This window comes from Nyctereutes procyonoides, unplaced genomic scaffold (genome assembly GCF_905146905.1).
Source record: "Nyctereutes procyonoides isolate TBG_1078 unplaced genomic scaffold, NYPRO_anot_genome, whole genome shotgun sequence".
NCBI lineage: Eukaryota > Metazoa > Chordata > Mammalia > Carnivora > Canidae > Nyctereutes > Nyctereutes procyonoides.
In genome coordinates this window covers 105,095,693-105,120,957 of record NW_026575125.1, presented here as the reverse complement: position 1 = coordinate 105,120,957, position 25,265 = coordinate 105,095,693, and the positions used below count along the sequence as shown (strand labels likewise).

General features: G+C 39.9%; 1 protein-coding gene across 1 annotated transcript in view; it reads right to left on the bottom strand.

The window, feature by feature from the left end:
• Nucleotides 1–1,956: 1,956 nt before the first annotated feature.
• Nucleotides 1,957–25,265, bottom strand: part of LOC129518103 (transmembrane 9 superfamily member 2-like) — an 82,507-nt gene continuing 59,198 nt past the window's right edge. Inside the window, exons 14-18 of the mRNA XM_055338124.1 lie at nt 21,456–21,615; nt 17,482–17,633; nt 15,563–15,674; nt 13,092–13,263; nt 1,957–2,024 (exon numbers count right to left, since the gene is read on the bottom strand). Of these exons, the coding sequence (XP_055194099.1) occupies nt 1,957–2,024; nt 13,092–13,263; nt 15,563–15,674; nt 17,482–17,633; nt 21,456–21,615 (664 nt within the window). The remainder of the gene's footprint in view (nt 2,025–13,091; nt 13,264–15,562; nt 15,675–17,481; nt 17,634–21,455; nt 21,616–25,265) is intronic.

The window sequence follows — 25,265 nt, the reverse complement described above, 5'->3', positions numbered from 1 at the left end:
AATGGAATTGGTTCCAGTGAGTCTCAGAACAGCAGTAATCCCTCCAAGGCAGGGCACGGGGCTCAGCCTGGTTTTGAGAGTAAGTGGGAGAAGGTGGAGATGATCTGAAAATTCTACCATCAGTAGACACCTCTGACTTTCCACAGCCACTCTCTCTCTCACAGGTCTGTTCCAGGACCCAGGCCTATTTGTCAGGGGTTTGAATTCCGATCCTGGAATATAGAAAAAGGCATCCTATGGGCTAGGGAATTACTCTGTGACCCTATCCCTCTCCATCCCAATCTCCCCATCAAGAGCTACAGGGCTTCTTTGATTCCCACACACAGAAGAAAGTACTCGTCAGCTTACGGACAGGTTTGAGAATGTTCATGAATTGAAGCTTGTGCCTACATGGTTCTCAAACATTTTCCCAATGCGGCCAATATTTATCAATCAAATGTATCACAAAAAAATGTATGATTTTCATGGCTGCTCTCCCAAACTTGCAAGCTTGGAGGATGTTTGCTGTATGAATTCCCGACATTTTGGGAGTTCTGATACCTGACTATTGTTTAGTCAAAGCAAATAAATCCAAGAAAATTGACTCCAAATATTTTTCATCTACATACAGCTACGTCAAACTTGAACATTCTCAGCCTTCAAAGGACAGCAAACAGAAAAAGAAAACCAATAACCAGAAATGTGCAGATTTAATTGAGGAACAAGATAGCAGTACCGGGCATTTCATAAACTCTATACACTAAACCAATGTGCAGGAGCATCCAGGTGGCTCAGCCAGTTAAGTGTCTGCCTTCAGCTCAGGTCATGATCCCAGGGTCCTGGGATCAAGCCCCTCCCCAGTTAGGGCTCCCTGCTCAGTGTGGAGCCTGCTTCTCCCTCTCCCTCTGCTCCTCCTCCCCACCCTGCATGCTCTCTCTCTCACAAATAAATAAAATCTTAAAAAAACAACAACAACAATGTGCATTGTTAAAATGGTCATCCAGGGGCACCTGACTGGCTCAGTCAGTAGAGCAAGTGACTCTGGATTTCAGGGTTGTGAGTTTGAGTTCCAGGTTAGGTGTAGAGATTACTTTAAAAAATAAAATAGGGACTCCTGGGAGGCACAGTGGGTTAAGCGTCCACTTCTTGGTTTTGGCTCAGGTCATGATCTCAGGGTCATGGGATCGAGCCTCGCATCAGGCTTCACGCTCACCACAGAGTCTGCTGGAGATTCCTCCTCCTTTTCCCTCTGCCCCACACTCTCTCTAAAATAAATCAATAAGGGCAGCCCCAGTGGTGCAGTGGTTTAGCGCCGCCTGCAGCCCAGGGTGTGATCTTGGAGACCCAGGATCGAGTCCCACATCAGGCTCCTTGCATGGAGCCTGCTTCTCTCTCTGCCTCTCTCTCTCTCTCTCTCTCTCTCTCTCTCTCTCTCTCATCTCTCATGAATAAATAAATAAAATCTTTAAAAAAATAAATCAATAAGTCTCTTAAAAATAATTGAATAAATACATAAAATAAAATGGTCATCCAAATACAAGGGTGGAATACAGTTTGTACAATCCACTTAGGTTAGAAAAATTCCCATTTTACCTAAGATTTATTTGCAATAGTTCTGATGCTGTAAACAAAACGAAGAAAAGAAAAAACATTTCATCTGAAATGCCCGTGCGCTCAGCTTTCATTTTGTAAAGAAATGTGCCTCACTTGCTCTAATTGCTTTCAATTAAACCTTTTTATGGTATCTTTTCAGGACAGTCTGACTCAGAATAAACCTGTTTCCAAATCAACCTGTTTTTTCCACATAATCAGTATTTTGTGTCATATAAACCGAGGCCAGACAATGAGATTTTTTTTAATGCTGTATATTTAAAATGTGTACTAAGAGGCACACAGATATAGATAGATTTTCACATAGATATAGATGTATATATTCAAAAGCAATGTTGATGTGCCTGGAAGCCTTTAGGGACATTTTTAATCCACTTTTACCACACTGTAGATTTTAATAAGAAACCAGAAACAAGAAAAAAATCCAGTCGTCCCTGAAACAAAATGAAAAAGATCCTTGTTAACCAGAGACTATATCAAATCAAAGTAGCTTTCTCAAAAATGCAAAGCATTTCAGTTTTGAGGTGGGCTACTGATTCTCTAAATCTCAAGACTCATACATTATCAAATAAAAAATCACCAGGCTTTCTTGCTGAGCAAAGAGGATGAGCAGCAGGGCTGGAGGCAGCCACCTGCAACAGGATGTGAGAATCCATTTGATTGAACACTGCAGGTCTCTAACCAAAGCAAAAATAAAAAATGAGTAGCTTAAGTTCTCTATTTCAAAAAGGTTACATAGAGGTCCAAGGCTAGTTTCTAATATAGTAAACTTTATATAACTTGCTTCAATTTAGAAAATGTAAATAACCATTATCAACTTATTAACACAAGTGGCAATAATCCATTATGTACTTGCATACTCAGGACATATATTAGTTTTATAAATCAAAGTTTGGTCTTATTAAATCTGATAAAAAAAAAACCATTACTGGAGATTTACCCTAAAGAAATGTCCCCATAGAAGGAAAAAAATTACATGCAACATGGTGTTCCTAACACTATGATTTATGATATTGAAAAATTACAAATAAACCAAATGCCTCCAAATAGGTGACTTAGCTAAATGATGGACTAAGTGCTCAGTGAAATAAATTTGTCATCAAATATGACACATTTAGAGACTGTATAGTAGAGTGGACCAAAGAAGATCCCTTTATATGTAGGGTGATACAGTTCTGGGCAAACTTTTATTTAACATAGGATTTTGTTGATCTTCATGTTATAAAAACAATTCTCAGATGATATTAAGGTTCAATGACTTGGTCAGAGAAAACTTCCAGATCCTATAATCTAATGGGGCACCCCAAGACAATTCAATCATCTAGGAAAACATGTTAGTCACAGAAAGCTTTAGGCATGGTTTAGTCTCTTTTCCTTTGCCAGTTTTCAAGCTCAGAGTAACTTCCATCCAGTATGCCATCATGCCACTTCCCTCCCATCCTTTATAGCTCCTTGTCAGGAATCAGTGTAGTATAATGATTAAGATTATGGACTCTGGATTGACATGAATCTGCTCCATTGGTTACTAGCTGTATGATCTTGGCCAAGTGACAATCTTGCCAAACCTCAGTTTTCTCAACTGAAAAATGGGAATGATAATATCTATTCCTACGTTAAGCTTCCCTTTCTGAATCCAACAACTTCAATGGTTCAGGAGATGACAATATGTAGCTAACACATGTCTCTGAATCTAAGACATTTCTGATTTCAATTTGCTGCACACTATCCTCATAAACTACTGAAGTGTCCATGAATTCTCAACTTTTTGAGGCTTTACTTACAATACCCAAATTGTCTCCTACCCGAAACACAGTTCCATCAACTCTCACACTGTTCTGACAGGCAGCTGAGCTAAGTCAGTGGACTTTGGGGTAGCAGGCACTTAGCTATATGATATAGAGCAAGCTACCCATCTCCTTTGTTCCTCCTAAGTGAAGAAGAATTCTATCCCCACCCAAATAACAGGCTTGACCAGAGGAAAAAAGGTAAGACACATTAGGGTGCCCATCAAAGTAGGCACTCAAGAAATGAGAGCTAGCACTCATGTTCTGATTTGGGGCTTGAAAAATATCGTCACATGGGGTTTATTGTGCCTGTACCCTGGAATCATCTAGGGAGATTTAACAACTACTATTGCCTGGATCACAACCCCCAGAGATTCTGATTTAATTGATCTGGGATACAGCCTAAGAATCAAGATTTTGAAAATCTCCCCAGGTGATTCTAATATGCAACCAGGGTTTCAGAATCCCTGGTCTAGCCTGCCTTTCTCCTTCCCACACGCCCTCCCTCTCATCCTTCATGTGAACAAACATAAGTATGAAAAGAGGTGGGAAAATGTGCCTTCTAAGGGCCACTGAACCACACAATTGAAAAGCAACTTAAAGGATCTGGAAAGATGAAAATGTTTTTTTTCAACAACTCAATTGCTTGTACTACGATTTGAGGGCAGAAAGACAGAGATGAGCCAAGAAGGGAGAGAATGCTCCCTTGGGTGTCTCTGTCTACTTTCGCCTCAGGTTAGAGAAAATACTAAACCAATAGTAGGAACATCCCATATTCTTTTTAAGCTCCATAACCTTTTATCATTAGGTCAGGTGATGCAGGATCCTGATGAGGCAGTCCAAGACAAGCAGAGAAGCCCATTTCTCCCCACGCCCTTTCCCTAATTGCAATTCTATAATGAAAAGAATTCACAGCCTGATCCTGGGACTGCTCTCCAAAACACATTTCTTCGAAGGCTTTCCCAAAGCAGTCATTATATATGCACACTTGAAAATGAAGAAGAAACTAGCTAAAGAAAACATTTTGAAAGTCTGCCACATTCTACTCAAGATGAACAAACCTTTAAAGAGTTTTTCCACAGGGGTGGCTCAGTGTTTGAGCATCTGCCTTTGGCTCAGGTCATGATCCCAGGGTTCTGAGATCAAGTCCCGCATCGGGCTCCCCACAGGGAGCCTGATTCTCCCTCTGCCTATATCTCTGCCTCTCTGTGTGTGCCTCTCATGAATAAGTAAATAAAGAAATAAAAAATTTAAAATAAATAGAATCTTTCCACAGCCACTGTGAGGGCTATATTCCAATACACATGAATTTCAGAATTTGCAGCAGTAAGATGCAGACAAAAGGTTTTCCTCAAATTGTATTTAAAGCCATTAAACAAAGGAATAAAGAGAAAGTTTCTTTGGAGAAAAGAGTCTTGGGGGACTTGACTCCCTTCAGTCATGTTTGATTCGGTATTCATGAAGCACTTTCTCTGGCCCTGGCCCTTGCTGGCTGGGTAATGAGAAGGACAGAACAGGGCCCTTGCAGGGAATGATCTCAGGTGATGGCTATCCCACACATCTCCACTGACAGACATCACATTCTCTTCATCTCTCCTCTAGAAAACTCTTTAATCTTGTCTCTACCTCCTGTGTCTGTCTGTCTGTCTCTCTCCCATTCTGCACGCGGTCAGAGTGACTATGAGATTTCCAAAGCACAAACTTGATTGTCATGCCTCTACTTGCAAACCTTTAATAGCTCCCCATGGCAAAAGCACTCAAACCCCTGAGTGTATCAGAAACCTTTTAAGCTGTTAAAAATAAACATCAGCAAGGATTCTGATTTGGGGCTTTGGGTTGGGTCCTGGGCATCAGCTGTATTGGTTTTCAATAATTTCCACAAAGGAATGTGATATAAGACCACACTGGTGTTGGCACACAAGGCCCTCCAGGACTAGGCCACAGCTTCCTCCTTTAGGACTTGTTCCTGCCACTCCATGCCTTAAAATTCAAACTCCAGCAGCCCCAAATCACATCTAGATCTCCACATACCATGCCTTGCTCAGCCTGTCAATTCCACCTTCAAACTGTAAGACTTAGTCTTCTCTCAAGACTGTTCTAGCACTTTCTCCTGCAAAGCTGTCTCTGACCTCCTTCACCCTCCCCATGACTGAGCTGGATGCCCCTGCTCGGCACCTTCACAAGACCCTGAGCTTCACTTTTAGGCTTCTGGTGACAATGCATGGAAAGGATCTGTTCACAGGCCTTCTCTCTCCAGACCATAGCCAAGAGGCTAGGGGTTAAGCCTTACTCAGTTTGGTATCCCCCCCTCCACCCCCAGTGCTTGGCAGAGTGTTGAGCATGTTGTAGGCAGACAACAAATGTTACACTGAACTGTTTGGATGAACTGCATGGCAATGTAAACTCCATCAGGATAGAAGTCTTCATCCCTGTATATGAAGTTTTGTTCACTGCTAAAGCCCCAGTCTCTAGGGCTAGTGCCTGACACACAGTACATATTCAATATACACTTCTTGAATGAACGGCAAGAATTTGGAGAGGGCATCTCAGAGAAGGTTCTCTAAAGTTTGACTCAGAGGCATTTGAGGATGGGAGGCAGGTAATCCGGACAGAGCCAAGAGTACTCATAAAAGTCTGGAACAATTAAGCCCTGACAGTTCTAAGGAACAGTGAGAACTATGGCAGGGGGATTGGCATGTTAAGAGTGTATGACCAAAGAATTAAGGGAACATTGGAGTGTCTGGCTGGCATGCAACTCTTGATCTCAGAGTCTGAGTTCAAGCCCCCTGTAGGGTATAAAGATGACTTAAAAATAAATAAATAAAGTTTGAAAATATTTTTAAAAATATTAAAAGAAAAAAATAGAAGCAAGGGAATATTAAAAAAAAAAAACTATAGGATAAAAGACTGCAGAAGTAGGTGAGAGCCAGATAGTAAATGCCAAGTTAAGAAGCTGGGATTTGATTAGGCAGGCAGCTGGGAGCCAGTGAAGATACATAAGCCGGAGAATGAGATGACCAAATTTGTATTTCATGATAATAAATGATGATAATAATGATGAAAATGATATCTGTTGTTTATTAAATACTTAGATGCTTGGATGTGGGCTAAGTGCTTACATGTACGATCAGAGTGAGTTGAAGTCTATGAGTTAAGTACTAGGATTTTCACCATTCTATAAGGAAACAGAGGTTCAGAGAGACTGTTGACTTGCCTTACAATACCCAGCCAATAAGCAATACAGCTAAGACTCAAAGCCAACTCTGCCCGATTGTTCTAGGATAGGGCGATCAACATGGGCTGAGGTGACCATGAACTGCTTTGTGCAGAAAGACCTCAAAGAATGAGCAGCAGTTGGACAGGAAAAGCTTGGGGTGCAGGGAGTAGAAATCAATTCAGGTATGAGATGCCACAGAATGTAAAATACACAAGAATGCCAGAGAATGCAGATTCTGCTTACCATTAGGGAATGGGATGCTTCCTTTCCTTTGAAATGTTTTAGCATGATACTAAAAACTAGAATACTGGCTACCAAAGGGCCCAGAGTTAGAGTATGTCTGCAACTACTTGCACTGGGAAAAACAATGGGAGCCACAAGTTTTCAATATCCTTGAGAATAGAGAGGATTCCATCCTGCTCATTCCTACAGCACCTAGCATTTAAGTCCACAGATGTAAATTGAAACCAAAACGAGCTGGGATTGAAGAAGTAATGAATTTATTATAGAGGGAAAGCTGGAAGAGTGTGCATCTATTTTTTTTGAAACAAGTGTCAAAAGGGTATGCAAAAAGACTGGAGGTATTCTGTTTTCATCACCTATTCCCAAGGGCGATATATTCCATTGTCTTAGGTGCACCAATCTCAACTCTCCCAATTAAGAGCAGTGCACCTGATCAAACAGGACCACTGAGGAGATTCCACAGGCATTCTTTGATTGTTGGTTTAGCCTCAGCTCAAGAAAAGTGCCTCTCTCTTGAGGAAGACATGGAGAGTTGTATTTAAAAGAATGAACTTTGGAGTCAGACAAACCTAGGTTCAACTGAATCATAGCTCCAATACTTACTAGCTGGGTAACCTTGAACAAGTCACTTAAATTTTCTGGGTCTCAGTATCCTCATCCATACAATTGGAAGAATATGACCTAACACCTCGTGATAATTAGACAATGAGGTGAAAATTAAGTGAGATAAATACATGCAAATAGTTGGCATAGAGTCGACTCAACAAAAAGCAAATAGTATGAGATCTATGTTTCCAAAGTCCCTATTAGCACATTGCCAAGCCCATGGAAGCTTAATAAATATTTGGTGGTTGGTTAACAATTGGCATTAACAGATTTTTATCCTTTTTGATCTTTTGGCCTTTAGAACTGAAATTTTCAATAAGGCAGAGACAACTCGGTATAGTAAAACATGAAGGGCCTACTACAGCTAACATTTGTGCATTGAGGTAATTGGACTTTTCCCTCAGTGTATTTCATTTTACACTGTGTGAGAACATGGATTCTTCACTTTAATTTAGTGATAAAATATTACACAGTAGACATTCTCAAAACATATTGAGCTTCATTAGGTTCTTTTAATGAATAAAAATATATTCAAAGCACAGACACTTAGTGAGAAAGCCACCAGAGAAGCACTCTGCACTTGGCTAATATTTCTTCTGGGTCTTAAAATCTCCTTGTACTTTATCCAAACTGGCTTCAATCACTGCGCAGTGCTTGGTGGTTCAGAGTCTCAGATTCTAAACATAAACTTGATTCTTGAGACAATCAAAACAGTATTTTGAAAATAGCATTAACTCCTAAGTAAAAGTGAGGTTCACAAGTAGTTCACTCAAGACCAGGGTTTCTTAACAGTGGCACTACCGACATTTTGGGCCAGATAATTCTTTGTTGTAGAGGGCTGTTCTGCACATAGTAGGATGCTTAGCAGAATTCCTGGCCTCTACTCACTAGATGTTTCTAGCACTCTTCCAGTCATGACAATTAAAAATGTCTCAAATATTGCTAAATGTTCCCTAAGAAGCAAATTCACCCATGGTTGAGAAACAATGCTCTAGAATAATAGACCATGGCTGAATAATAGACTGTGGCTAAATGCAAACATTTTTCATTGCTTGCCTAACATATACGTCATCACATAAAAGATTTCATTTACTACCGAATAGCAATGCCAAGGTTTACATTAGGCTATAAATACCATTATTATAATACAACCTAGCACTTTAGACTTTTAAAGAAGGAATCCTAAGTGTTACATCTTAATTGGTTATTGTGATTTTATGTCTTTCCTATCAAAATAAGAATACATTCTTTCAATTCATTTTCGAAGACTAACTCATTTGGGTCACCTGGGTGGCTCAGTTCAATAGAGCATGTGACTCAATCTCAGTTCAATCTCAAGTTCAAGCCCCGCATTGGGTGTAGAGATTACTTAAAAATAAAACTTTTAAAAAAAGACTGACTCATTTGTTGATATCTAAAACACAACTTGATTCAAATAAAAATTCACTAACTACCCTCCAATCAAGACCAAGTATCCATACGTGAACCATCAATGAGCATCCATTAGAAATGAGAGGAAAACTATCAGAAAAGAGCATAGCTACTCAGTAATGCACAGACTTAGTTTCTTTTTTAACTAACGTAACCAGCTGTTAAACTAGTTTTTTAAAACCAGTTAGGATTTGGGGCAAGTCACTCACACTTAAATTTATTTTTCTTAGCCTATACAGTACAAGGTTTCCCTCCTGGTACCCTTTAATGATATTGTTGATATACTATGACTTATCTTCCCTCTCCCTGTCCCTTGAATCCTTCTTTGACATGTTGTTTACAAATCTATAAATGTGCTGCCAAATGAAAATTGGGTAGAGGAACAACAGCCACGATGCACATCACTTCCTTTGGCTCAAAAAATGAGAGGAAGAAAACAATGGGATGCCATTTTAGATGTACTGTGGTAACAAAAAGGCAAACACTTTTGGGGTTTTGTTTTGTTTGTTTTTTCACCAATAATACTCAATGCCAGCCAAGGTTGTAGGGAAACCCAATACACTGTGCTAATGGCAGAAGAGCATAAAGAACCATAAAAACATTCATGCTTTTTGACCCTGCTATCCCATTTCACAGACTATGTTAAGGAAATAATTCAAAACAGAAAAAAAAAGTTTGATAGGCAAGAAATAGTTAAGCAATCTGCTCAATATATTAAACAGCCTTACAAATGATAAATATAAACGACTCATATTTGGGGTGCCTAGTTGGCTCAGTTGGAAGACCATGTGACTCTTGATCTCAAGGTCATGAGTTCAAGCCCTATGTAGATTTTACTTAAATAATTTAAAAAAAAAAATAAATAAAAATATAGGATTTGTAGCAACATGGGAATATACTTAGCATATAAATAATCTTCCACACAGTCACAATACTCAATATTGAAAGATGACAGCTGTGAAATATTATCCTTCTGCTGTAATGACACAGATGAATCCAAATACCAAAGACAAATGTGGTGACCACAAGGAAGAACTTTGGATGAATGCATAATTATTCTAAATAAGTGTGAAACTCCTCAGCATTTTTAACATGAGTGGATATTGCTAATTTTCAAGTTGCCATTTTTTTAAAAAGTCCTCTCAGAAGTGTTTGTCTACAGCAAGAAAGAGTAATCAGCAATTAATAACTGTACTTTTGTGTACATCTATAGTCTCAAGACTAATGATTTAATTAAGGATGTCTTCCTCAAAAGTGAAACAACATGAACATAAGCAATAAGCCTTGCTTCCTGCTGTGAACCTCAAAACATAATGATGATGAAAAAAATAAAAGTAATTCAATAGAAAAAATACATACAATGATGAAATGTAAAAAGATGCCATTTAAGGGTCTATAAGCAGATAGGGCTTCTTAAAGAACAGTTCTAGAAAATAGATGTCAAAAACACACTTCATGAGACACCTGGGTGGCTCAGTCTATTGAGTGTCCGACTCTTGATTTCAGCTCAGGTCATGATCTCAGGGTCATGAGATCAAGCCCCATGTTAGGCTTGCTGCTCAGCAGGGAGCCTGCTTCTCCCTCACCCTCTACCCCTCCCCCCCTGCCCCGATTCCTGCTCTCTCATTCTATTTCAAATAAATATATAAAACCTTTTAAAAAAAGATGATGGGCAAAGGGGCGCCTGGGTGGCTCAGCCAGTTGAGCATCTGACTCTTGATTTTAGCTCAGGTTGTAAATTTGGAGTTGTGGGATTGAGTCCCCCATAGGGATCTGCAGTCACAAGGAGTCTGCTTCTTTCTCTCCCTCCCGCTCTGTCCCTCCTCTCCATGCTCTCTCTCTCTCTCTCTCTCTCTCTCTCTCTCTCTCAAATAAATAAATAAATCTTTAAAAAAAAGATAATGGTCAAAGATGGAAAGAAATTAAAATGAGTCAGTCTTGTGGAAAGGAAGTGCTACACTCACTGGAGTGGGTGTGTTGAGTTGGCGGTACCAACGGGACATGCAAATGTTCAGAATCTAACCGCATAGAGGTTATATCTTGGGATACAGACTTAGGATCTGTCAGCATTGAGGAGGTAAACAAAGCCATGGGACTTAATGAGCTCTGAAAGGGAGAGGGTACAAAGAGGGTACTGAAACGCTAAAGATTAAACCTTGTATAAAGGTTAGAAAAAGGTGATAGGAAGAAGAAGGGAAGCAAAGGAAGTCCCAGAGTGATGCAAATCGTATTGGGTTTCACAGAATAGGTGCTAAGTAGTTAGCTGCAGAAGCCAAGGAGACTGAAAGCTAGAGAAAGCCATTAGATCTGTCAAGGGATCACTGGGAATCTTTAAGAGTCAGTATCCAGTAGGGTGTGACAGAAGAGATGGCAAGTGGTGGAGCCAACCAATGGGACATTTCTGTCAGCAGTGTGACCATTCAAGATTCTATCTACCTTTGGAAAGAAGCTGTTGTCATCCAAGACTCCCAGAAAAAAGCAACCTGAGTCAAAGTGCTCGGTATTGAAGAAAACAGAAGCCTAAAATCACTGTGTGAGACACATCCAACTGCACATCACCCAAATAGAAAATCCAGTCACTCACTGGGAGAGAAATCCAAAACAAAAGATATGAGGGGTGGGCAGTCCCAGTGGCTCAGTGGTTTGGCGCTGCCTTCGGCCCAGGGTGTGATCCTGGAAACCCAGGATCGAGTCCCACGTCGGGCTCCCTGCATGGAGCCTGCTTCTCCCTCTGCCTCTCTCTCTGCCTCTCTCTCTCTCTCTCTCTCTCTCTCTCTCTCTCTCTCTCTCTCTCGTCTCTCATGAATAAATAAATAAAATCTTTTAAAAAAGACATGAGGGGTGTAGACAACATCTACACAGAGCATCATGAAGATCCGCACTGACAATACTGAGGAAAACAAAGCAGACATAAAAGAGTACATCCTATAGGATTTCATTTACACACAATTCAAAAACAGGTCAAATTAATCCATGCTGCTAAGAGTCAGGGGAACTGCTAAGAGTCAGGGGAATGGTTGCCTTTGAGTAAGGTGAGTGGAGAGAAGTGGCTTTCAGGGTGCTGATCATATACCATTTATTAACACTGGCAGCAGTTGCTGCCATATGTTGTATGCACTTCTCTGTATGCCTATTTCAATACAAAGTTAGAAAAACTGCAAAACATATGAGGAGCCTGGTTAGACTAGAATGGTGAGACATTCTCAGGCCTTCAGGTTTAAATAAAACATCTGGTGTCGGAGAGATGAGAGGAATCCTGCACAGTCTTCTGTGTACTGAGGAGTTGAGACTGGAAGTTCACAGGTAATACAATATTTAAAAATGAGCCATCTCCAAGATGCCTTGGTTTCTCAAGTAACACTTACACTTGCCTTAAGTCTCTAATTTCTGACAAATTTCCACTGTTGATTTTTACGTATCTGTTGAACCTGAGAGTTCAAATCAGAGACAATACTTGAAATTTGTCCAAGTGACCTACATACATCATATGACTTGAGCAAAAACCAGAACTTCAAAGTGAAGCAAGTAGAGGGGCGCGAGGCTGGCTGGGTTGGTGAAACATGGGACCCTCGATCTCGGGGTTGTAAATTCCAGCCCCATGTGGTTTATGGAGATTACTTAAAAATAAAATCTCTATTTTTTTTAAAGTGAGGCAGATAGAGTGGAACGTTGCCTCGCTCATCCTGAAAAGGATTCCAAGCTCTCCAACTTAATTATTTCTCTAACTGGATCATCTTAAAAACCATTCAATTTGTCGCCTACGTTAAGCATTAATCTAAATGAGAGTTGCCATCTCATCTAAAACCCAAATAACAACCCCAAATGAGTAATCCTGAGAGGTATACATCTTGTCCCCTGCCTCTAATTGCTTATATGACCACACATTTACTTAATCTATTTTTGCTAATTTAAAAGTCATTCAAGCCAGCTAATGTTTATGCTTGGAGGCTATTCAAAGGTGATTACACATAACCCTTTCTGTGCTTTGGAAGACATCCCTACTGTTTAAAGACATTCACAAGGGACAACCTGAAAGCTAAGTACATAAGGTCCCTCCAGTTCCCCAGGCTTTGCAATCTTTTATCCCCAAAGCATAAAAATGAACATGATGACTTTGTTCCCTATTCCTTCCATTAATTGCTAATTGATGGTTATTACATTAGGACTATCTCCAAGTCTCTTCACAGAGTCTGAAATGTGTGAAATAATTCTATGGTTACCTGTGAAAAGGAAGAAAATCAGGACCATAACCATCATGTACCCAAAGTATAAAATGATGCTTGCAATGCCAGTGATTTGAAGTTTGGTGAAGAAGTAATGAACCGCATACATAAAGAGATAAACAGCCGTGAAACTGCTGGTAAAAAAAGCTCTCCACCACCAGTGGTAATCCTGCCAAAAGAAGCAGAAAAAAACAACTTTTTAGGTGAAATCTAATTATAAAAGGGTTAGCAATTACTGTAATGACAAACCACACAAAACAGGCCCCGTTCTGGGCTCCCTGCATGGAGCCTGCTTCTCCCTCTGCCTGTGTCTCTGCCTCTCTCTCTCTGTCATGAATGAATAAATAAAATCTTAAAAAAAAAGCAGGCCCTGTTAGATTATGGAGTAAAAGAAATAAAAGGGGAAGTTTTATAAGAAATGTAATGCGGTAGACACTGATTAATATATGTCTGCATGGGGTGCCTTCACATTTATAAACCCTCTGTTTCCAGGGAGACCACGTGTGCCCTCAGGGTCTGCACTTGTAATGCACACATCCTTTCTATTAGGACAGTGCCTCCGCCTTGGAAGGCTTTCAGGTCCCTTCAATTTCCCTGCCAAAGCCGCACTGGGCCTGAATTGATGGCTCAGGCCAGGTAGGAATAGGTTAGTATAGAAACTTCAGATAGAGCTTGATGGCAAATGTGATTTGTTTTACCCAGCTCAATTCAGGACCCATGGAACCATGACTGAGGTCAATACACAGGTTAGCCTCACCCTGCCCCACAGACTCCCACTGATACTAATTTAACTGGAGAGGTGCCTAGCTGGCTCAGTGGGTCGAGCCTGCGACTCTTGATTTCAAGGTTGAGTATGAGCCCCATATTGGGTGTGGAGCCTACAAAAGAAAGAAAGAAAGAAAGAAAGAAAGAAAGAAAGAAAGAAAGAAAGAAAGAAAGAAATTTCACTTGTAAAAGCAAGGGTCAAGGGGACCTACAGTGCAGAAGACAGTTAACATAGCATGTCTGAAGTTACTATCTTTAGAGGGGCCTGCTTGCAAGGTTGGCCCTTGGCTTACATCTGGGAATTTGGCATTTAATCATTCCCTGACTGATAAGAGTGACTTGCTATACCTAAACTGTACAAACAATGTGATTTATGATGAGCACTTGCTTTTCTTTTGGGAGTCTGGAATTTTTGTAGTTTCTAGGCAAAGGGTGCCTATGTGACTAGCTCCTAATGAAGACCTTGGATACGGAGTCTCTAATGGGCTTCCTTGGGCCCAAACATTGCACATACATTACTATATTTTTTTACTGCTGGAGAAAGGAGTACACCTGATATAACTTCTTGTGGAAAAGAGAATGCTTAGGAAGACTGTACATGGATTTCCCCAGGCTTCACCTGTTTTTTTTCCCCTTGCTGATACTGTTGTGTATCCTTTGGCTCTAACAGCCCTAGCCATGCATACATCTCTGTGCTGAGTCCCATGAGTCCTTCCAGTGAACCGCCAAATGTATGTGTGGTCTTGGGAACCTCCAAAACATTTCTTTTTTAATCTCTTAAGTAGGCTCCACATAAAGCATGGAGCCCAATGCAGGCCTTGAACTCATGACTCTGAGATCAAGAGCTGTGCTGAGATCAAGAGTTGGATGCTTAACTGACTGAGCCACCCAGGTACCCCACCTAAGACATAGAAATATATACATCATATGCCTATGAGTGTATATTTCATTCATGATTGTTGCAGATTTTCTATGACAAAAATGTATCATAGAATTAATGAGAAGCTAAGTATAACATATACAAAATTCAAGTTTTTAATCCTTTTACCTATCGCTCAAGAAGAAAATGCTCTAAGACATCATGTATATGATAATCATTCCCTAAACTTTCTATTGTCACCTTTAGAGAGTCTCATTTAACTACCAAAACAAGAAAAATGTAAGGGATTTAAGAAAATAATTTTCACTACCACCTTAGTTATACAGAATGACATCAGAAAAAAAAATGGGGGTGGAGTGGGGTAAACAGAGTTATTTATGTCCATGGTAACCAAAAGGCAATGAAATGAAAATTAGGGAAAGGGCCTTTAGCAGCAATCTCAAACCCATAAAACACACTGCCAGCCTACGTGGTAAAAATTTTAATTGTTAAGAAAAAAACACCATTGAACCAGATCTTTTATATGTCTAAATATCAAATCAGTTCCCTATATTTTTCTATGCTAACTGAATATTATGCAGCAATTATTGTAACTAGCCAGAGAGAAATTGCTTTCTGTTTAAATCTTCCATCAAAGTCGCATTAACTTGATAGCTGCATCAAAATCAAAATGTGTCATCAGGAAAACACAATATAAAACTGATCCCATGTTGTAGAAACCACGCAGTTAGCAGTTGTTTCAATTTCTTGCTCAACACAGGCTTCTAATTCCAATAATGCGAGTTTTGGAAACAGAAAATGTGTTCACTTCTTAGGTCTTTACCTCAGCGCACAAGTGGAAATAACACAGCAAAACTGTAGCTTCTGAGCAGGTAATCAGGAGAATTAGAAAGACCAAGAAAAGGAAGCCAAACATGAAGTACAACTGATGAGACCTGAAAATGAAAATGACAGCTTTAAAATTAACTTCACAATACACGGAAAGCCTGATTCGAATCCACATAGGACATGGCCACACTTCTCGAACCTTAGCCATGCGTTCCCAACCTTTATCTATACATCCGGTACCCAAAACATATGCCCTGACCTGTGTGGCTTCAGACCTCTGCCAGATCTTGTCCGGTGCGCATCTGTGTGGCTACTTACCCATAATTCCCTGCTCATGCAATTCAGGATTCACGTGAGACCCCATAATTATCTGTAAAATTTTCTTTCTGCACATTTTAATCCACACTTTCCCTTTAGCAATGGAAAATTGCAAATGCCATGAATACCAGCAACTATGTTACACAACAGAAAACCACAGACTCAAATCCTTGGCCTTTGAAGGTCTATTGACATGCAGCCTTCCCCAATAGGTTTTGATAGCACAGCACACATAATTCTATTAAATATACTTTCATACACACCTCTTCTCAAAGCTTCATGTGTGGATTATATTTATGTCAGACTTGGGAGGAAGAAAGCCATTTTTTTCCCGTTATTATAGAGCCGAGCTAACTAAACTGGGAGGAGTAATTTTAAAAGCCTCCTGAAGAAAAGAAACTGAGGAACCAATCAATATCCCATTTTAAAATCTCCTGCAGAATATATACCTGGGCACAAGGCCTAAGGACAGGACTCGGGGAGAATCATCTCTATAGATAATGAACATATACAAAGTTGCATACAGCAGCACACTCTTTTTCATTGAAACAAAGCTTGTCTGAAGACTTCCAGTTTTCACTTTAAAATTATTCTCCCATCAAAAACATCTGGAAAACACAGTTGCTATAATCTATTTTGCAGCATGTTAAATATTTATTTGCTGACAAGGTAACAGATTTTATTGCTTATCTTTTAAACAAATTTGGCACAATGTTGTTTAAAAGGTGAGCAATTAATGTGCATGATATGATTAAGCCTAACTTTTGATTACTTGAAAGCTGTATCTGAAAGATTGCATTGGGATGAAAAATGTCCTAAACACACACAGCTGGATACTGCATTTGATTTTATGGCGCCTTTGCCCCATCTCCAAAACTCCCTCTGCAGTACCACTCCACTCGACCTGCTCCTGAAACCAGAATACAGTCAAGAATCAGGAATTAAGAAAAAAGTGACTTGGAGAAGCTGAAGCTGTCGCGCTTTCATCAGAGAGTACGGGTTCTTACTTTACAGATCAAAATCCTTAAACCACGACAGGTTCAAAGTGGCAAATAAAAAGAGGAAAGCTGTAAGGAGTAGGCATCCTGACACCAGAGCTAACAGTTGACAGAAAGGAAAGCAAAAAAACATTACTTACGGCTCAGTACAGATGAAGACCCAAAGTATTTTTAGCAGAGGAACTCTGAAATCGTGCATGGAAGGTCAGTATGGAAAAGAGATACACATCAGGGCTGCTTTTTCCCACTTTCAGCACCTCCTTTCAAGGGACACCCCTGCCCCACCCCCTGCAAAGGCTCAGGGAAGTAGAGTGTGAGCCAATTTTAAGTCATCTGGAAAGGCTTAACAAGAGGTTATTACTTTTAAAAAAGGAAACTCGCATAGAAATTTCCATCAAAAAGTGTCTTTTAAAACTTGTGAATTAAGTCTGAGTTCCCTAAGAAATTCCTGTAGGGTCAGATCGCTATTTCCTGAATAAAGCTGGCAAGGAGAGCAAATGAAGTTTTACCACACCAGAATTTAATCTCCTTGAAATACAGGAAAATTAATTGATCAACAGTTAAGATTTTTTGAGATTTCTGAAGATACATTACTCACCAAATGCTGTTTAGAATGAAAAAGAGTTGGATGAAAATACAGCCAAAGGGTAAAATGCCACCAATGACGATGCCAAAAAGTGGTTTTGTTAAGAAAGTCTGCTGAGGAACATGACGGGGAATCTGGTTTGTGTGAACTGGACACCTAAACTGCTCCAAAAGAAATCAAGTGAAAATCAGAATGACATGAAATTGAAGTGAATTTATATACATATAATCACAACACGAAATCCTGAATCAGGACAGGACATGTGGTCAGAAGCTAGACCAACACTGTGAAATAGAAATGTAATGCAAGCCATACTTCCAGTTTTAAATATTTTACAAGCTGCATTTTAAAAAGTGAAAAGAAACAGGTGAAATTAATTTATGAAATATTCATTTCACTCCAACATGCCCAAATATTCTCAGTTAAATTTGTCATCAATATAAAAATTATTAAATAGATGTTTTATGTTTTATTGTTCTGTTTAAAATCCACTGTGTTTTTTACACTTCCTTACAGCATTTACCAATTTGGAACTAGCCACATCTCAAGCACTCAAAAGTCGCATGCAGCTAGTGACCATGATACTAGAGAGCACACAACTAGACAATAAGGATGTTTATGCTTTCCTATCAGTTTCAAGGGAGAGACTGGACAAGGTTTTGTGGTGATTATTCCAATATGAAGTAATTAATTTCAAAAAGTCCTCTCATAATGTGTGGAAAACCCAAAAGAGTCAACCAAAAAAAAATGCTAGAGTTAATTCATGAATTCGGCAAAGTTTCAAGATATAAAACCAATGTATAGAAATCGGTTGCATTTCTATACATCAATAATGAAGCAGCAGAAAAAGAAATCAAGGAATCGATCCCATTTGCAACTGCACCAAAAACAATGAGATACCTAGGAATAAACTTAACCAAAGAGGTAAAAGATCTGTACTCTGAAAACTATAGATCACTGATGAAAGAAATTGAAGAGAACACAAAGAAATGGAAAAATGTTCCATGCTCATGGATTGGAAGAACAAACACTGTTAAAATGTCTATACTACCCGAAGAAATCTATACATATAATGCAATCCCTATCAAAATACCAACAGCATTTTTCACAGAACTAGAACAGACAATCCTAAAATTTGTATGGAACCACAAAAGACCCCAAATAACCAAAGCAATCATGAAAAAGAAAAGAAAAGCTGGAGGCATCACAGTTCCAGACATCAAGCTATATTACAAAGCTGTAGTCATCAAGACAGCATGCTACTGGTACAAAAAAAAAACAGACACATAGATCCATGGAACAGAAAAGAGAACCCAGAAACGGACCCTCAACTCTATGGTCAACTAACCTTTGACAGGAAAGAATATCCATTGGAAAAGAGACAGTCTCTTCAACAAAATGGTATTGGGAAAACTGGACAGCAAGATGCAGAGGAATGAAAATGTACCACTTTCTTGCACCACACACAAAAATAAACTCAGAATGGATGAAAGAGCCAAATGTGAGACAGGAAACCATCAAATCCTAGAGGAAAACACAGGCAGCAACTTCTTTGCTCAGCCATAGCAACCGCTTATTAGACATGTCACTGAAGGCAAGGGGAAACAAAGGCAAAAATAAACTATTGAGACTTCATCAAGATACAAAGATTCTGGACAACAAAGGAAACAACAAAACTAAAAGGCAGCCTACAGAATGGCAGAAGTTATTTGCAAATGACATAGCTGATAAAGGGCTAGTATCCAAAATCTATGAAGAGTTTATCAAGCTCAACACCCAAAAGATAAATAATCCAGTTAAGAAATGGGCAGAAGACATGAAGAGACATTTTCCAAAGACATCCAGATGGTCAACAGACACATGAAAAGACGTTCAACATCACTCATCATCATGAAATACAAATCAAAACCACAATGAAATACCACCTCACACAAGTTAGAATGGCTAAAATTAACAACACAAGAAACAACAGGTATTGGCAAGGATGTGGAGAAAGGGGAACCCTCTTACACTGTTGGTGGGAATGTGAACTGGTGCAGCCACTCTGGAAAACTGTGTGGAGGTTCCTCAAAGAGTTAAAAATAGAACTGTCTTACCACCCAGCAATTGCACTGCTGGGGATTTACCCCAAAGATACAGATGCAGTGAAATGGCAGGGCACCTGCACCCCAATGTTTTTAGCAGCAATGTCCACAATAGTCACACTGTGGAAGGAGCCTCAGTGTCCATCAAAAGATGAATGGATAAAGAAGCTGTGGTCTATGTATACAATGGAATATTCCTCAGCCATTAGAAACAACAAATACCCACTATTTGCTTCAATGTGGATGGAACTGGAAGGTATTATGCTGAGTGAAGTAAGTCAATTGGAGAAGGACAAACATTATATGGTCTCATTCATTTGGGGAATATAAAAAATAGTGAAAGGGAATACAGGGGAAAGGAGAGAAAATGAGTGGGAAATACCAGTGAGGGTGACAGAACATGAGAGACATCTAATTCTGGGAAACGAACAAGGGGTAGTGGAAAGGGAGGTGGGCGGAGGGATGGGGTGACAGGGACTGAGGGGTCCCTTGATGGGATGAGCATTGGGTATTATGCTATATTTTGGCAAATAGAACTCCAATAAAAAATATACAAAAAAAATAGAACCACCGGGGCAACTGGATGGTTCAGTTAAGCATCTGCCTTTGGCTCGAGTCATGATCCCAGGGTCCTGGGTCAAGCCCTCCATCAGGCTCCCTGTTTCTCCCTCTCCTTCTGCCCCTCCCCCTGCTTGTGCTCTCTCTCTCTCTCAAATAAATAAATAAATAAATAAATAAATAAATAAAATCTTAAAAAATATAGAACTACCCTACAACCCAGCAACTGCACTACTAGGTATTTACCCAAAGAATAGAAAAATACGAACTCAAAGGGGTACATACATCTGAATGTTTATAGCAGCAATGACCACAATGGCCAAAATATAGAAAGAACCCAGATGAAAGGACATTCATCTGTCTCTCTCTCTTTATATATATAGACAGACACAATGGAACATTACTCAGTCATCAAAAAGAATGAAACCTTGCCATTTGCAACCATGTGGACGGAGCTAGAATATATTATGCTAAGCTAAATAAGCCAGTCAGAGAAAGACAAATGCCATATGATCTCATTCATATGTGGAATTTAAGAAGCAAAACAGATGAACATAGGAGAAGGGGAAAAAGAGAGAAGGAAGCACACCATGAGACTCTTAACAATAGAGAACAAACTGAGGGTTGCTGGAGGGAAGCGGGTGGGGGATGGGCATTAAGGAGGGCACTTGTGATGAGCATACTGGGTGTTAGATGTAAGTGATGAATCACTAAATTCTACTCCTGGATCCAATATTACAGTATTTGTTCACTAACTAGAATTTAATTAAAATTGGAAAAAAAAGAATTTCTCTTAAAATGTGTCAGTTTTCAGACCTTTTTCTTTTTTCTGCTCTGTGTGGAACTCCAGCTCCTATTTGATCTTGTCTGATTTCTCCCCTGCAAACACACTATATCTTTGTACAATCCTTTTGCAGTGTGGCCTCATTTAGTCTTTTTGGTATCCTGCTCCTTTACCCTATGCATGGAATAGGCTGACTTCAAATCTATACACTGAACAGCTCCATTTTTCGGACTGTATCTTGGCTTTCTTCCCCTGCTATATAATGTTATTACTTTTCTGACTTTGTTAGTCAGCCTTCCAACAATATATCCCTTTAATTTCATCCAATAGAGAGAGACAGTAATATAAACAACCCATAAAGTGGGAAGCCCATTAAATAGTGTGTTTTGAAGCATTACTGTGTTTCATTTTTAAAAATTTTTTAATCTTTTATTCCAAAATGATCAGTCTTCACAGTTTTCACCTATGGTATATTCTCCATTCCATGTATATACATGTATATACACATTGAGGTATTATTTCAGACATCAATGGTCAAAAGCAGTATTTCACAAATTTACCTTTTTCTTGCTTCCAAAGTATGCACCCAAAAATGTTAATGGTACAGAAATTCCAAACCACATCGCAAAGATACCTATGAGAGTACCGAAGGAGATGGCAGCTGATGACCCTTCCACCCAAAGGATCAGGTTCATAATGAAGAGGTCGACAAAGACGATACTAGGGAGAAAAAAATGTCGTCAGGAAACAATACGCCTTCAGGAAAATGCTATAATCATACTTGATGTGAATGTCAGAACATTTTTTGGTGGGAAGGATATAATAAATGACAAGGCTAAACCCTAGGAGAATATTAAATCTCACTGTGAAAACCCAGCCATTCAGCAGGGGCTTAAACCCAATACCATATGATAAGACAGCAGTTTATTATGAGACATAATCTCCACATCCTACTCATCTTTGCACCTCCAGAGTCTAGCAGAAAATAAATAAGGTGTGGAGTAATACACCATGGAAAAACTCAATGGGCAATATGGTGAACATGATTAAGAGCATGCATATACTAAAAACAGATTTTAGAATCCTAGACTGAAATGGGCTATGAGCCTCAAGCCCAACATGTGGTCACTTAAAATGAGAGCTTAAATGAGTCACTCAAACACAACATGTCAGCTAGCTGCTCAACCTACTGGACAAATCACCAGGCACACCCAGCTATTGTGCCCTGTTTTGTTCCAGGCAAGTTTGGTCAAAGCTACAGGTAAGTATGGGTATGGGTATGGATGTGAGTGTTTCTGAAAGCCTAAAAGATGAGGTTGAAAAAGTGGGCAGAGGCTAGATTGTGGGAGGCTTTGCATATCAGGGTAAGGAACGTCGACTTGATGCTGGCAGCATCAGGAAGCAGCTGAAGGGTTTTTACACTCAAAGTTCTGGGGTACATAGTGCAGTCTTCCTGGCAGATGGATCTGCAGGATGGCCAAGGACAGACCTGAGGGAAGAAAAACTAGAGACAAGGAGACAAGATACATAGTGGTGAGCATCTGTATGATGTGGTGATGGTTAAAATGTAAATTATGTCTGTAAAAGATATGAAGCACTGAGAGTCCTTTGGTTAAAGATGGCAGATTGATATCACACATTCGGTTCTGCCCCCTCCTCAAAACTCTGATAAAAAAAGTAAAGAAGCTTTAAAGGGGCATGAATAGGGGGATCCCTGGGTGGCCCAGAGGTTTGGCGCCTGCCTTCGGCCCAGGGCCTGATCCTGGAGTCCCAGGATCGAGTCCCACATCGGGCTCCCTGCATGGGGCCTGCTTCTCCCTCTGCCTGTGTCTCTGCCTCTCTCTCTCTCTCTCTCTCTCTCTCTCTCTCTCTCTTATGAATAAATAAATAAAATCTTAAAAAAATAAAGGGGCACGAATACATAAGGATGTCTGATACAGGAGAGAAGACATTAGCAACAAATTTTGGAAAGCAGACAGCAGATGGACAAGTAGTAACTGAGAAAGAATTGGGAAACCTGTACCCCAAGTTTTCTGTAGGAAAAGCTGAGAGGCAACTCAAGTTATACTACAGAACTCCAGAAAAGGTTCAGGTGTTTGTAGCACCAGATACCCCTGTAAGCGGGAGGGGAGGAGTGGATAAAAGTAGGATTGGTTGAAAGTCAGCCTAAGGTCACAGACCTTCAGATTCTCTCCCTGGCCCTGGAGAGCCAAAGAACTTCCTGGCCCCAGCAGAAGACTGGAGGTCTAGTCTCTTAGAGAAGGTCCTTAAAGCTCAGAAGAAAAACTTTAGAAAGAAAAATCTATTATTGATATCCTCAGAGAGATCAGAGGAGCCACTGCAACCATGAAGCAAGAGGACATTTTAAGGACTGGTGAGAAATACAAGAGCTCTTTGGAATTGGAAATATGTCAGTGGGAATGAAAATTTCAGTAAAAGGGTTGGAACATAAAGCTAATTATATATCTTAACAGTGTTAGGAGGAGGAGGATTAGGAGGAGGCCGGGGGAGGAGAAGAGGAGATGAAAAACCCCTAAGCGCCCATCGAAAGATGAATGGATAAAGTTGTTGTAGTGTATATATATACAGGAATATTACTCAGCCTAAAAATGGAGGAAATCCTACCATTTGCAACAACATGGATGGACTTTGAAGGCATTATGCTAACGGAATTAGAGAAAGACAAAAACCATATGATCTTACTTATACATGGAATCTAAAACAAAAACAAAAGCAAACCAAATTCGGGGTGCCTGAATGGCTCAGTTGGTTTAGCATCATGACCCTAGCCTCAGCTAGGGCTAGGGTCATGATGTCAGGGTCGTGAGATCCAGCCTGGTGTGGGCCCCTGCACTCAGCGGGAGGTCTGCTTGGGATTCTCTTCCTCTTTCTCTCCTTCTCCCTGTCCCCTGCTCACTCGCTTGCTCACTCGCTCTCTCTCACCCTTTACTCTCTCTCAAGTAAATCTTTTTTAAAAAGGTTTTATTTATTTATTCATAAGAGGCACACACAGAGAGAGAGAGGCAGAGACACAGGCAGAGGGAGAAGCAGGCTCCATGCAGGGACCCCAACATGGGACTCGATCCTGGGTCTCCAGGATCACACCCCAGGCTGAAGGCGGCGCTAAACTGCTGAGCCACCAGGGCTGCCCTCAAATAAATCTTTACAATAAAAGCAAACCAAACTCATAAATAAAAAATATCAGACTCGTGGTTAACTGGGGCCAGGGTTGGGGGAGGAAGGTAAGTCAAAAGGTACAACTGGGGCCAGGGTGGGGGGAGGAAGGTAGTCAAAAGTACAAATTTCCAGTGATAAGTACATACTAGGGACATAATGTACAACATGATACCTTCTGCTAACACTGCTCTGTGATAGATAGAGAAGCTGTTAAGAGTGTCAGTCCCAAGAGTTCTCAACACAAGGAGAGAATTGTTTTTCTTTTTCTTCTTTCTCTTCCTTTTTAGTGTATCTATATGATATGATGGATGTGAGCTGAACCTATTGTGGTCACCATTTCATAGTATATGTAAACTGAACCATCATGCTGTATGCCTTAAACTTATACAGTAATGGAGGTCAATTATTTCTCAATAGAACTGGAGGAAAAAAAGAAAAAAAAATGAACAGGTAAAAAATAAAGAAAAATTAGATGAACAACCCAGGCACGTGAAAAATAGGAGTTACTTTAATACACAGGCTTCTTAATGTCTTTTAGGGATATTTAAGTAATTTGTTCAAGGTCAGACAGCTGAAAAGAAGCAGAGCTGAGATTCTAATTCAGGTGTGTGTGATTCTTTAAAGAGCAAGCTGTTTCCATTCCACCGTGCTATCCTAAAGCCTCCATGGTGGGAACCCATCCTGCCAGTCACATCTATCTTCTCTTCCCCCAGACGTTCCATCAAAGACCAAAGAGCGGGAATGTGGCATCAACCACATCATGATGCACCAGGTAAGGCACTGAGGTCTCCTGTTTAGGGAATCTCTGGTTAATTGGTTAATTCTTTAGTTGGCAGTTCTCTCAAGGTCTATTCCAGTTCTAGGATTTAATGCTGCCTTCCTATTTGCTATTTTTCTCCAATTTCTCATTCAGGATCATTTTTTTGGATGTTCTGCATCTTTCATTATAAACCAACTTCAGCCATTTCTTCCTTCATTTTACTATATCTGTTTCACCCTCCCCCCTGGGCATATGATCTCTTCCGCCTACTAAACCTCTGTCAGTAGGTACTTCTATTGTGCTTTTAAAGGCTCACACTTGCTCCTGTGGTTTGGAGCCCTTTCAAACAACAACAAATGCATCAACAGTAAACCTCCACCTTAGGTCTCATTAGTTTCTGGCATCTTAATAAGGGAGTCTGGTTTCCTATGAT